The sequence below is a fragment of the Emys orbicularis genome, chromosome 6 (genome assembly GCF_028017835.1).
Source record: "Emys orbicularis isolate rEmyOrb1 chromosome 6, rEmyOrb1.hap1, whole genome shotgun sequence".
NCBI lineage: Eukaryota > Metazoa > Chordata > Testudines > Emydidae > Emys > Emys orbicularis.
Genome location: NC_088688.1, coordinates 95000577 through 95014740, shown reverse-complemented (window position 1 = coordinate 95014740; position 14164 = coordinate 95000577). Strand labels below are relative to the sequence as shown.

The 14164-nt window shown below is 42.8% G+C and overlaps 1 protein-coding gene across 1 annotated transcript in view; it reads right to left on the bottom strand.

Annotated features, from left to right (window-relative positions):
* LOC135880654 (zinc-regulated GTPase metalloprotein activator 1A-like) overlaps positions 1 to 7089 on the bottom strand; it is a 45423-nt gene extending 38334 nt beyond the window's left edge. Inside the window, exons 1-4 of the mRNA XM_065407006.1 lie at positions 6883 to 7089; positions 6517 to 6676; positions 4130 to 4216; positions 2811 to 2907 (exon numbers count right to left, since the gene is read on the bottom strand). Of these exons, the coding sequence (XP_065263078.1) occupies positions 2811 to 2907; positions 4130 to 4216; positions 6517 to 6649 (317 nt within the window). The 5' untranslated portion in view covers positions 6650 to 6676; positions 6883 to 7089. The remainder of the gene's footprint in view (positions 1 to 2810; positions 2908 to 4129; positions 4217 to 6516; positions 6677 to 6882) is intronic.
* Positions 7090 to 14164: the final 7075 nt, after the last annotated feature.

Below are 14164 nucleotides of genomic sequence, written 5' to 3'. Positions count from 1 at the left end.
TTGCTTTTTACAGATTCAGACTAACACGGCTACCCCTCTGATACTTAGCAAAGTTATGAATTTAAACTCCTAGGCTCATCTTTTGAAAGTGTTGTGCAGGTTTCCTTTGAGGATGAGAACTGATAGGTCAGCTAGACAGTCATCCCTTTGTGAAAAGTGTTCACCCGCAGATAATGTGGTGCTTGTCTTTTATTGTTTTCCTCTGTGAGTTCATTTGAGAGCGTAGTGATTGTCTGATTTCACCCACATAGTTGTTATTGGGGCATTTAGTGCACTAGATGAGGTGTACCACACATTGTGATAGGTGTGCATATGACCTATGGATCTTGAAAGGTGCGTTGTGGGGAGTGTTGATCATTGTAGCAGTGGAAATATGTCTGCAGGTTTTGCATCTGTTGTTCTGGCAGGGTCTGGTGCCGCTTTGAGTTGGTGTGGTATTATTAGTGACTCAACAAAAGTGTTACTGTACATCCCAATTAGTGTTATGAAAAGAATCCAACATGTTAATTACATGCATCAGCATTCATAGTGTGACAGATATTAAAAAAGGAAAAGACCTAGTAGGTTATCCAGTCTGTCTCCCTGTCAATACAAGATGTCACTTACAGTACCTTTTCTACTGCTTTGTCCAAGCAAGTTTAAAATGTTCCAAGTGTTAAAGCTTATACAATTTCCACTGGGAGACTACTCTACAGCCTAACAGGTCTCACTGTCAAAAAGTTCTTACTAATTGGGGTCTATATTTATGACCATAATTTCACCTCTTTATTTAATATACCCTTAATTTCTCGCCCTTTACTTTTACTCTCTTCAAATATTTGTAGAGTTATGTCTCCATCACAGTAATCTTCGGCAAGTTATATTAATATATTCTTATCTCTTAAAACTCTCTTCAAATCAATCCCTCCAACCCCTGATCATTTGGGTTCTCTTAACGCTCTCCAATAGGTTCTTCATGTTTCTGGACAGTAGATGCCCACAACTGAACACAGTATTATTAGTACTGCGGTAGTGCCAACAAGCCCCAGTCATGAGCCAGGGCCCCATTGTGCTAGACGCTGTAAACAGAACAAAAAGATGGGCATATTGCAGATGTGGTCACTATTCCTGCTCCTTGATGTGATGCCTCCATATATATATGGCCAAAACTACATTTAGGCAATGTAAACCAAAAATCCTCCACACTGCAAACTCATGTATAATTTGCTGTTCGCTATCATTCCTATGTCTTTTTCAGGATTACTGATTTCCAGGTTTCTGCCTATCAAGTATCTGTATTTTGGATTCCCCAACCCTATTTCACATAGATTATCTTGTATTCCTCCCACCCACCAACACTGAATTTCATTATTATGTGTGCTATGTTATGGCATTTTCAAATTCGAATTGTTCTAGGTCTTTAAGTATTACTTCTCTAACCTCACTGGTGTTTGTAGCTTTTATGGAGGGAACTCAGCCTTACTGAGTTCCCGCCATACCATCAGCAAATTTAATCAATATACTGTTCATTTCCTTGACAACTCTAAGGCATGTCTTCCCTCAGTTTTGAAGCTCCTCCACCACCTTCTTGAGGTTAAGCATGATTGTTGTCTGCAAGTTATTACGGAACATGTGTGTTCAAGGTAGAACATGAAGGCTCATAGGGCAGGAAAATATTAGGGGCAATAAAACCTTCAGTAACTGTTTCCATGGGTGACTGCAGACTGATAGGAATCAACATTTGCAATTTCATCTGGGACAAGAGAAACCCCTGGGATCGCTCTCTTAATATTAGATTAAAAATAATAGGCTAAACAAGGGGGCTCTACAATTCAGCTAGTTATAGTTTTATCTAATAAGCAAAACCTTTCAAATGAGCTACTTTCCAAAATACAACATTTGAATATCTTATGGAAGGCATATTGTACTAATTAGTTATTCTATTTTATATGTTGTTATTGACTTCTAATAAACCACTGTGCTCAGTTTCTGAAATACTATCAGTAGAACACACATTCCTTTTGAGAGTGAGAGTTTGTCTTTCGGTAGTTGTTTATAGATATTTAACTATTCTTCCACCCCAATAAGTCAGTCAACATTTGATGCAAGTATGTGAAACAATTATGATACAAAGTAATAAAATACCAAAATAGAAAACACAAGTTAATTCAAAGATTCTGGCATTAAAAAAAATATATAGAACAGCAAGAAGTTCAACATCATTTAGCTTTTTTTTTTAAAAAAAAACACTGTAGATGATATACCTAATGCCTATCAAATATCCAGGTATACATGATGGACTGTGAAAAAATTAAATTTAAAGAAGAGAGAGCAAACCCCAAGCTTACTCCTAATGCAAGGGTGGCCAACCTGAGCCCGAGAAGGAGCCAGAATTTTACCAATGTACATTGCCAAAGAGCCACAGTAATAAGTCAGCAGCTCCCCCCATCAGCTCCCCCCTTCCCCCCACTCCCAGCGCCTCCCGCCCACCGGCAGCCCTGCCAATCAGCACCTCCCCCTCCCTCCCCGCACCTCCCGATCAGCTGTTACGTGGCGTGCAGGAGGCTTGAGGTGGGGTGGGAGAGCGAGGGCATGGTAGGCTCAGAGGAGGGGGTGGAGTGGGGGCAGGGCCTGTGGCAGAGCCAGGGGTTGAGCAGTGAGCACCCCCCGGCACATTGGAAAGATGGCGCCTGTAGCTCCATCCCCAGAGTCAATGCCTATACAAGGAGCCACATATTAACTTCTGAAGAGCCGCGTGTGGCTCCGGAGCCATAGGTTGGCCACCCATGTCCTAATGTTTATATAAACCACCCCCACAAAATATTCCTTACTTTACTGAACAGCACAGGCAACCATTTCTGAGCTCCAGCCATTCTTCATAGAGTTCTCCACCTTGACTTATAGCCAAGGATTTTTCCAAGGCACTTCCTAGAAATACAGGAAGGGCATAAGTAGCACATTATAAACCTACAAACGTGCAACAATACCTGAAAAATAAGATGAGAAAAATTCAAACGGGGTAGATTTCTGAGCTTTATTTGTGTTCTACGTTCTCATCAAACCTTCCTGACAAATTCTTTAGACATTATACTTAGTTTAAGCAATCATTTTATATTAGGCAAATTTAAGGTCTACAGGCCAAATCATCCTATGAAGAACAAAAAATAAACTTGCAAAAGTAGAAGTATTACCCATTTATTTGAATGCGTAGGTGGAATGGAGGTGAGGCATTCAAAGTGGTATGACAGTCATTTATGATGCAGACAAATTGAATTTATGTATGAGACAAAGAAAAATGGTTTAATACTTAACTCTTACACATTTTTAAAACTGCAGACATTAACTGAGAGGTTGTGACACTTGCTTAAGGCCAATTAGCAAGTCATTGGCAGTACTAGATTTAGAACTCCATGGTTCTTAACTCCCAACTCAGTGCTTTGTCTACTACTACTAGAAATAATCTTCTCTCGACTCCACTCACAGATTATGAATTGAGTTGTCCATAGCAAGAATTTTTATAATGAAGATGGAAACTTGTCAACATCATTATAGTAGGGTGGGGGATTGCACAGGTTCTCAATACTATATTTCTTCATCATCAACAGCCATATAAAAGCAAAGTAATCAGTTAAAATTAAAAAAAAATAGTACTAAATTACTGGAAAAAGTGAAGGAATCTCATTGTCCAGCTTCAACAGTTGCAAGCTCTATTACAGTCATTTGACACATTTCTTGCTAGGGAAGCTTGATTTATTACACTACTAATCTTCTCTTTAGTTTGGTCTTGTGCAAGTTCTTCATATTCAATGTTAGTTGAACAGCAATGTCTACTAGCATTCTTTTGAACAAAAGGGAATTGACACATCCCAAATCTATAAGCAAACTTTTGAATTTTTATTGTAGTGTTCATCCCACATGTACAAGCTTATTGAGGACATGGTCTCAATTTTACACTGCTGGGAAACTGCATAAGCCAGTCAGATAGCCTTAGCTTGGGGAACAATCAATTTAGATATCAATCCAGGCACCATTATACCATTTGTCTGCCTTTAATTGTTTACTTTCCTAAAGCATTTCTTAACAAAACAGGAAAATGCTTATGTATTCCCCAATTTTTGTTTCTATACAATATTTCTGTAGCATTACATACCTTCTCCAAACTCATTTAGAATAACTGCTATTCTTTTGCTATGTTGTTCTGTCAAAATATAATTAAGAAGAGTTGTCTTCCCAGCACCTAAAAAACAGCACAAATTTCAGTAGATCAAAAATAAAGTATAAGGAGAATTTTTAAATTCAATGTTACCACCGTGCTCCTGAAATATACTTTTTAGAAATTAACACCCAATGGAGTGCTAGTACTCATTCTCTGATTTGATACCTTCAGAAGCATTACATTTTATTTTTATATTTGTAATTAAATTATGCCCCTCATTTTTTAAAAATTATTTGTAGTACTTGGAAGAGAACCCAGGGGATTATTGTAGCACTTCACATAAATCTTAGAAGCCTTACTGAGGTCCCTCCATGCCCTACAAGTCTTAAGGGGCTCACCAGTCTCTTCCCACCCATGGCAAACCTTTTGTTATAAAATTATCTCTTTCCCCATTTGATAAGCCTTCTTAACAATGAGATTACATTTCTATCTATTTTTGCAATGAACTGGGCTGAAAACTTTTTTTTTTTAAATGAAAGTTTAGGTTCCCAGCAGTAATTTGTTATTCTATATCAATACTGCTGAAGTAGATGTTTTATAGCATTGTTTCTAAAGAAATGTTGTTAATTTCATACTAAGCAACTAAATTTTAGTCCTAGGCATGAGAACTCAGCTAGGCAAGTTCAGTAGAGTTGGTTTCGTCTTTTTTGGGGGGGGGGGGGGGGGCTATAAAGGTGGCAAAAATCTTCCATGGATTTTTGGAATTGTGATACCCATTGTCACTTCAATTTTACAGACAATTTTTACCTCAGCCCTAGATCTAATGTAAGTTTTGAGCCCTGTATGGGTTTCTGTGAATCTGAGAGTGAGAGGCCAAAATTGGGCTTATAAACATAAACTGAGTTGCAACCTTAACTATGGAGCAACTGTCACCTCTCTAGGTCACTATGTTTTGGGGGAAAAAACAAGTATAATTATCATATTGAAGGTGGTTGGTGAAGAAGCAGAGCAGCGGGGCATTCTGCCACTTCTGAAAGGCTATCAGTTTCACTGACTCGGACAATACCCTTTCCTAAGAGCTGGGAAATAAAAAAATTCTGTATTGGCTCTCTTGAAACAGAATTTTTTTTAAATGTCCTTTCTGTGATTTTTAAACCAATCTCAGTTTTTGGGGACCTATCTCATGATTTTTGAACGCTTGGGGTTGGCAATACTGCATTCATACAATTTTGCAGTGCACTTTTTCAAAAGGTGTCAAAAGCTCTTGGGCCTGGTCTACACTAACCCCCCAAATTCGAACTAAGGTACGCAACTTCAGCTACGTGAATAACGTAGCTGAAGTCGACATACCTTAGTTCGAACTTACCGCGGTTCAGACGCGGTCCACACGCGGCAGGCAGGCTCCCCGTCGACTCCGCGGTACTCCTCTCGCCGAGCTGGAGTACCGCAGTCGACGGTGAGCGCTTCCGGGATCGATTTATCGCGTCCAGACCAGACGCGATAAATCGAACCCGGAACTTCGATTGCCAGCCGTCGAACTACCGTGGTAGTGTAGACCTGGCCTTGGTCAGTTACACAACCGGTCATGCAAGACATCCATTTAAACACTTGCATCACATTTCGAGTGCTTACTCATGTAATCTTAGTACTCATCTTTTCATGGAACAAAATGGCTTTCCAGCCGTAGCAGTCAGTCCAATTTAGGGTTTGTCTATATAGCAAATTACTGCACAGCAAGCCAGGACGTGAACCAGCTTGCAGCACAGTAATGTCCCATGTGGACACTCCTACAGCACACTGAAAGTCCCAGAGGGCAGCTTGGCTGTAGATTCACACTCTGGGCTTGCCATGCAGTGACTTGCTGTGTAGACAATCCCTAACTGTGCAGGTCAGGACTTATGAGCTATTTTATAAGAATAACCACAGAAGCTCATTTAACTCTCCAAAATGATTCTGCAAACACATTGTGACAGAAGTATTTTCTATAGATAGTGGTGCCATGAGACCAAGTCTGTACTGTCTGTACTGTAAATTGAAAACATGACAACAGTAGCTTAGAGGAACATCAGAACTGATGTTAGATATGTAGTTATACGCTCTTTTTGTCATGAAATATAGAATACTAGGAAGATGGCTGCATGGTTTGTTTGGAGTAGTGCTCCTCATACCACAGATTGTTCTATTCAAGAAGAATACGAACAGTCAAATTCCACCCCATACACCCACTGAAGTCACTGTGCAGTGCATAAAACCAGGCAAATGTTGGTTTTGTATGGAACGCTATTAGGGCAGCGGTAAAAAGCACATAATAGGGCGGGTTTGCTTTGTAAAGACCCCAGAGAGGAAGCTCGAGGTTTAGTGCTGCTAGGTGAGCTGGTTACCTAAATAGCCTGTGATGATAGTGACTGGGATCTTGGTGCCGCGGCTGAGTTCAGCCTCTTCTCCCGCAACCTCCTGATCCTCTATGGGAATCAGCTCGGGACACTCCTCCTCCTCCATGGGAGCCTGGGCCATCGCCAGCCACTGCCACCACAGAGCAGCCTGGAGAGAGAAACAATGTGAGGCGGGGAGCCCTGGCGGTCTCACACACGCCCCCAGTACGCACCTTCACCCCACTCCACCCCCCGCTGCGGCGCCCCGGGCGGTGGGGGGGGAAGGGGAGCGGCCCCCAGGCTGCGCCGCAAGGAGCCGCGTCTCCGCGGTCCCTCCCCGCCACTAGCGCAGGAGTCCCGGGGCCCCCCACTCACCTGCGGTCTCTCCGCCCCTCTCCCGGGTGCGTCACGCCCACGTGATGGCGGGCCGAAGCTGCAGCGTCAGGACGCGCCACCAGTACCAGTAACCGCCGCCGAGTCGACGGCGCCCGGCACAGGAAGAGTTAAAGAAGAGACTGTTTCTCTTGCACGCTCCCCCCTCCTGGGACTCCAGATGCGCATGCGCACGGTGACCCCCGATTCCAGATGTGCATGCGCAGCTCCATGGCCTTTGTGTAGCACATGCGCCCACCTTACTACGCGGATTCCCGACACGCGTGCGCAACCTGTCCTTTCGGTTGCCGTTCTCTCTATCAGAGTCACGGGGTGATTGTCGGCTCGGTAGTTGGAGCCAGGGCCGGCTCTAGGCACCAGCAAAACAAGCTGGTGCTTGGGGCGGCACATTTTTAGGGGCGGCATGGCCGGCGCCAGAATGCCACCCCTAAAAATGTGCCCCGGCCACCCTAGCTCACCTCCGCTGCTGCTGCCGCTTGGGCGCCACGGCGCGCGAAACAGCTGATTCACGCGCCGCTACTCGCCCTCCCTCCCAAGCTCTCAAGCCTGGGAGGGAGGGGGAGCAGCGGCGCGCGAATCAGCTTTTTTCGCGCGCCGCGGCCGCTCGGGGTCTCCCCCTCCCTCCCAGGCTCTCAAACCTGGGAGGGAGGGGGAGATCCCGAGCGGCCGTTTCGCGCGCCGCTGCTCCCCCTCCCTCCCTCCCTCCCAGGCTTGAGAGCCTGGGAGGGAGGGGGAGAAGCGGCGCCCTCGCCGCGGCCACTCGGAGTCTCCCCCTCCCTCCCAGGCTTGAGAGCCTGGGGGGAGGAGGCAGGGCTGGGGATTTGGGGAAGGGGCGGAGTTGAGGCGGGGCCGGGGGTGGGGTAATTAAAAAACGGGGGGGGGGGGGGGCGGCGGCCAAAATTGTTTTTGCTTTGGGCGGCAAAAATCCTAGAGCCGGCCCTGGTTGGAGCGGCCACGTGTGTAGGGTGGGGGGCGGAGTTAGCCACGCGCCGCCGCGGGCGGGAGGGGGGCAGCGGCTTGTCCAGGTGCGGCTGCGTGTAGCGCGGGGCGGCGCCAGTAGTGCGGCCAGCCATTGCTAGTAAGGGGCCGTGCTGAGCCTGCTGCCGGAGGTCCTGCCCTAGGGCGGGCCATACGGCTACTGTACGGGCCAGTTTGCAGCCAGGGCTGGCCCCAAGGCGCGTCGGCCTGGAGTGAGGTCAGCTACTAGGGGAGGGGGCGTTAGTGTCAACGAAGCACCCGAAGATCCATGCACAGCTCTCGGCAGAGCTCTGTTTTCAGCCCTAGTCCCACATACCAAGGGCTCACTCCGGCCGGAGAACTGCCCATGTTACTCGGGATGCTGGAAATACCTTGGCCTGGCTAATAAGTAGGGCTGGGGTGGGGGGCGGTTATATTTTTGCTTATATTCTGATGGGTCATATTTTGGTCCAAGAGATTAATGACCACTTCAAGGCACAGTAGATTGACTGTCAGTGAGGAGTATCAAAAATGCTCTACGCACTTAGAAGACTGAGGATAAATCCTGCTTTTTAGTGGTATAATAATAATAATAATTAATTATACTTACCTGTTAGGGTTGCCAATTTTGTTTGGACTGTATTCCTGGAGGTTTCTTCACATGACATCTTTAATTAAAGATTAATCCTTAATTCCTGGAGATTCCAGGCCAGTCCTGGAAGGTTGGTAGCCCTATAGCGCCTTTCATCCCTAGATCTCAAAGTGCTTTCCAAAGGAGGATGACTCCTTTGCAGGTAGGAAAACTGAGGCACAAACTGGTGAAATGACTTGCTTAATGTCTCCTTGCAGGCTGGTGGCAGAGCTGGGAATAGAATCCAGATCTATTCAGTGTTCTATCTACTAGACCTCACTTCCTTTCATATAGCCCTCGGGTATAGATAGTGTTTTTAGTCACAGAATGCTAATGATGACTAAAAAGGTGCTGTGTCACAGGTCCATTCAGTCTCTTGTTCATGCATTCATTTATATGTATATATACTTGAATTCTGTAAGGGATTTAGTTATACAGATAACTAAACTATGCAACCTGGTGTTCCTAATACTGTTAGCCATGTTATCCCTCTTGCACCATATTTGTATCTCACCCATTCCACTTTTATTTTATTTAAACTATAAAATGAGCTCTCTAGGGCCAGGACTGTATTATATGTATTGTTACATAGCACCCAGCACAGTCATTTGATAAATAAAGCTGTTGAAAATCCATCATCCTCTCTCACAGTGCTTCAGTGTTTTTTGTTCTTTGCACCACTTTGTAACCCAAAATCCACACATGATCCCACCTCCTTTTGCTAGCCCTCCACTTAACACTGTTTGATTTTCAAAATGTTTTGTTATGCTGACAACTAGGATAGGACTCTGAATCCCCAGTGGTATATGGCCATAGTCTGAGAATAATTGCCCTATTGACTAAAAGAAGTCTAAATTAAATTTGGGTTTATACAGTTAAATTTGGGCTTATACAAGTGTTCCTTTAATATCAATTATACTGTTAATCAGTGCTTCTAGTTTGATTACAAAAGTTGTTTACATTTTAGTTACTACTTTTATTAAGGGGAACATATAGACAAATGTTATTCTGAAAATCTTCAAATACGGTGAGCTTTGTTATGATACCCATAACAGTGTGGATTTCAACATAAATACCTAAGATTACATGATTTTATAGGTACAAAGGAAAACTCCATAAGAACTCCAAAGCTAATTATCAAATCCTTTATTTACTAGCAGTTTCCTTTTTGGCTTTGGTTACTATTCAACATTGATTAAGTGAAGTACTACAGTATACTTTTTGCTTCTAACTCAGGGGTCGGCAACGTTCGGCACGCGGCTCACCAGGGTAAGCACCCTAGCGGGCCGGGCCAGTTTATTTACCTGCTGACGCGGCAGGTTCGGCCGATCGCGGCCCCCACTCGCCGCGGTTCGCCGTCCCAGTCCAATGGGGGCGGCGGGAAGCGGCGCGGGCCGAGGGATGTGCTGGCCGCGGCTTCCCGCCGCCCCCATTGGCCCGGGACGGCGGGCCGCAGCCAGTGGGGGCCGCGATCGGCCGAACCTGCCATGTCAGCAGGTAAATAAACTGGCCCGGCCCGCTAGGGTGCTTACCCTGGCGAGCCGTGTGCCGAACGTTGCCGACCCCTGTTCTAACTGGATGCCAGACTCAGAGGTCTTGGATAAACAATCTGGAACAGTAGACAGAAGCCAGTTGTGGACCTGCAGTTCCTTGTGACCACAAAAAATAGTCAATCAAGTCCATTTATTTCACAGTAGAAGTGCACAGTCTCTGCTATTTGAAGGATTTTATGGTTGGTTCATGGTAAAACACAACTTTTAACATTCTTGTTTTCAGCAGACAAGACATTGTGTTGTGTGATATGGGTGTTGCCTTCATGCTGGTTACTTTTCTGAAGGAACATTTCTACTTCCAAACTAGAACGGCTGATGTGTCAGATTCAGAGGAGAGGGTTGTCCCAAAACTGGTCTGTAGGGTAAGTACTAAAAGCTTCAGAAGGACCTATGAGCTGCTTTTTGGTAGTCCAGCTCTCAAAGCCTTATACAACTCTTCAAATTAGGAAGCATTATTCCCTTATTAAGAGCCTGATCCTGCAACTCTTATTCAGCCAAATAGTCAATGGGACTACTCATGTGAGAAGTGATTGCAAAATCAGAAGCTATGTGGCACACCACTGGGATTCAAATCAGTAAGTCTGTTTCTCCAAGAAGGAACCAATATGCCTGTGTTTATTATTATTATTATTGTATTCCTTGTATTAATTACAGGCTTAAATGAGTGCCTGATTAAGAACAATTTTAGATTATTAGAAGAGATTTTTCTCAGCTTGTGCATAGCGAAAAGGGCTGGGGTGCTGGAACAATTTTTATAGTGGGGGTGCTGAGAGCCATTTAACCAGACTAAACCCTGTATATAATGCAAACCACTTCAAGCCAGGGGCTGCGGTAGCATCCCTAGTTCCAGCACCTATGGAAAAGGGGGACGGGGTATGGGAAGCTGTTGGGAATGGGCAGGCTAGAATAAATGAGTGCGTGAAAGCCCATAAATCCTCTTTCAAAAATCAGACTGAAGTTTCTGCTTTATGGAGATGAGACATCTTGTATAAACCTTTCCCAGGTTAGATAAGGCAATGGATAGCCCACCGCTATTAGAAAGAAAGAAGGTGAAAATCCAATTTATTGGCTGTTTACACTATTCATTTCCCATAAATAATAAATTAAAAATACTTCAGACCACAATGTTCATTATTTTTCATTGGGACAAAACTATCCAATAAAAACATTTGGTTTGGGGCTTTCTGCTGGCCTCTAAATTTAATACCCAAACATCAGAGCCTTACCTTGTACGGAAAGTCTTTGACTTGGATGGTGCTGTACTGGCTGCTGCAGCTTTGATACACCTAAACTGAAAAGTTGACAAGATAGAGTATGAAAAAAATCCTCATTTTCCTGTGAGTGTTCATTGTGAATACAGAGACTATTAAAGTTTCAAATGTATTGCATGATATTTACCCTAGCAAGCTAGAATGAACATAAATAAAACATGCATGTTTACTAGTGCAGATAATTAAAGCAAACATAGCAGAAGTGAAGTTCTTTCCCCAAACAATATAGCTGAAGTATTTATTTTAGCATACTAGAAAGCCAGATACATCACACACACTTGATTTCAACTCTTAGAAAAGAACAGCAGGGTCGAAGATGCCAGAGTTCATTATTAATGGTTATTTATCTAGATTGTGGTAGCACTCAAATTGTGTTAGGAACTTTCTAAATGCAGAGAAGACATGGTCCCTGCCCTGAAGGTCATACAATCTGAAAAAGACAAAAATACTGAAAGGATGGAGAAAACAGATACAGTGTACAAGCAAAGAGATTGGGGTGGGGGGAAGAGAAGTCTAAGCAAAATCAAATAATATTCTTTTTCATCATTCAACCTTTGTGGATCAGCTCAGAGTGGGCAGTGGATGCATGGGGGCAACTTGGAATAAAGTGTGTGGGACTGGGAGAGATGGACAAATGGGTTGTTGAGACTGGCACCATAGGTTGGGGAGAAAGGGATAATGGGCAAATAAGGAAGAGGTAGTTTTGAAGAACTTTGAAAGTGATCACAGATTGCTTGACTCTGATGTGGTGGAGAATAGAGAGCCAGTGGAGGGATTAAAAAATGGATGACATGGTTAGAACAATGGGAAAGAAAGATGAATTTAGCAGCTGAATTTATTAGTGAAAAGGTTACTTCTTATAATAGCTCTTGCTAGAGGACACAATATAATGAAGTTCAAAGTCATTGAGAGAGGAGTCAGACTAAAACCTAGCACTGTGATGACAAACTTTTGAAAAGGGAACTTAAAAAACAAAAACTGAGGAAGCTAGTTAAAGAGATCCTAAAGTAAAAGAACAAGGAAATTAAAATTGTTAGGTTCAGTCAATATAGAAGCTTTTAAAGCATATCATAACAGAATCACAGTAGGCAGGCCTACTAAACAAAAACTGGTTAAATGAGTAAGTTAATTATAATTTACATGCCTGATTTATAAACAGAAAATTCGGACAGTCTTAACAATGGTCTTGCAACTGCAATATATTTATTGCTCCTTTTTTCTGTTCCTGTTTTTTCTTTGTTTACTTAAATGTCTCTACAGTGTGAACTTCTCAGACCAGCAATTGTGTGTATTCTATATTTGGAAAGCACCCAGCACACACAATGTGGGTGCTATTGGAAATAACAAATACATTGCCAGGTTCAAGAGTTTTCCTTCAGAAAATGGAATTCAACCCTAATTAAATCAATAGATAGGCAGGTGAACTCTAAGATGGAAATTAGGGTCTAGATCCTGCAAACATATAAGCATATGCTTAATTTTACCCATGAGTAACCCCACTGAAGTTAAAGGAACTACTGACATATAAATTTAAGTACGTACATAGTGTTTGCAGCATCAAATAACGGACAACACAAAGAAGGCTGAATTGTTTCAATTTTTTACTTTAGTTTTCACTAAAAAGATTAACTGTGATTAGGTATTTAATACAATTAATATTAACAACAAAGGAGAAGTATCTTGGACCAAAATAGGGAAAGAACAGAATAAAGAACACGTAGATAAGTTAGATGTATTCAAGTTGGTAGGGCCTGACGAAATACACCATAGGGTACTTAAGGAACTAGCTGAAGCAATCCCTGAATCATTGGCAATTATCTTTGAGAACTCATGGAGGATGGGAGAGGTCCCCCAGAGGACTGGAGAAGGGAAAACATAGTACCTATCTTTAAAAGGGGGGGAAAGGAGGATCTGTGGAATTATAGATAAGACAGTCTAACTTTGATACCTACAAAGATACTGGAACAAATTATTAAACAATCAATTTGTTCAAATCTGGAGGATAATAAGGTGATAAGTAATAGCCAACATAGAATCGTCAAGAATAAAACATGCCAAACCAATCTAATTTCCTTCTTTGACAAGGTTACTGGCCTAGCCTATGAGGGGAAGCAGAAGATATGATATATCTTGATTTTAGTAAGGCTTTTGACACAGTCTGACATGACATTCTCATAAGCAAACTAGGAAAATAGTCTTGAGATTAAGTTACTATGAGGTGGGTACACACCTGATTGAAAGACACTACTCAGAGAGTGCAATAATTCCCAGTCTTCCTGGGAGGAGTATCTTGTGGGTCTGTTTTGGGTCTGATACTATTAAATATTTTCATTAGTTACTTGGATGATGGAGTGGAGAGTATGCATGTAAGATTTGTAGCTGACAAAACACTTCAGAAGACAGGATTAGAATCTGAGTGATCTTGATAATTTGGAGAATTGGTCTGAAATCAATAAGATGAAATTCAATGACGATAAGTGCAAAGTACTACACTCAAGATGGAAAAATCAAATGCACAAATACAACATGGAGAATAACTGACTAAGCAGCAGTACTGCAGAAAAGGATTTGTGGGTATAGTGGCTCACAAATTGAATGTGAGTCAACAGTGTGATGCTGCTGCAAAAAAGGCAAATGCCATTCTGGTATGTATTAGCAGGAATGTTGCAAGCAAGACACAAGAAGTAAAAGAATAAATGGACACAAATCTGACATCAGGAATCATAACACTCAAAAACCAGGAGGAGAACACTTCAACCTCTCTGACCACTCAGTGACAGACCTGAAGGTGGCAATTTTGCAACAGAAAGACTTCAAAAACAGACTCCAACGAGAAACTGCTGAGCTTGAAT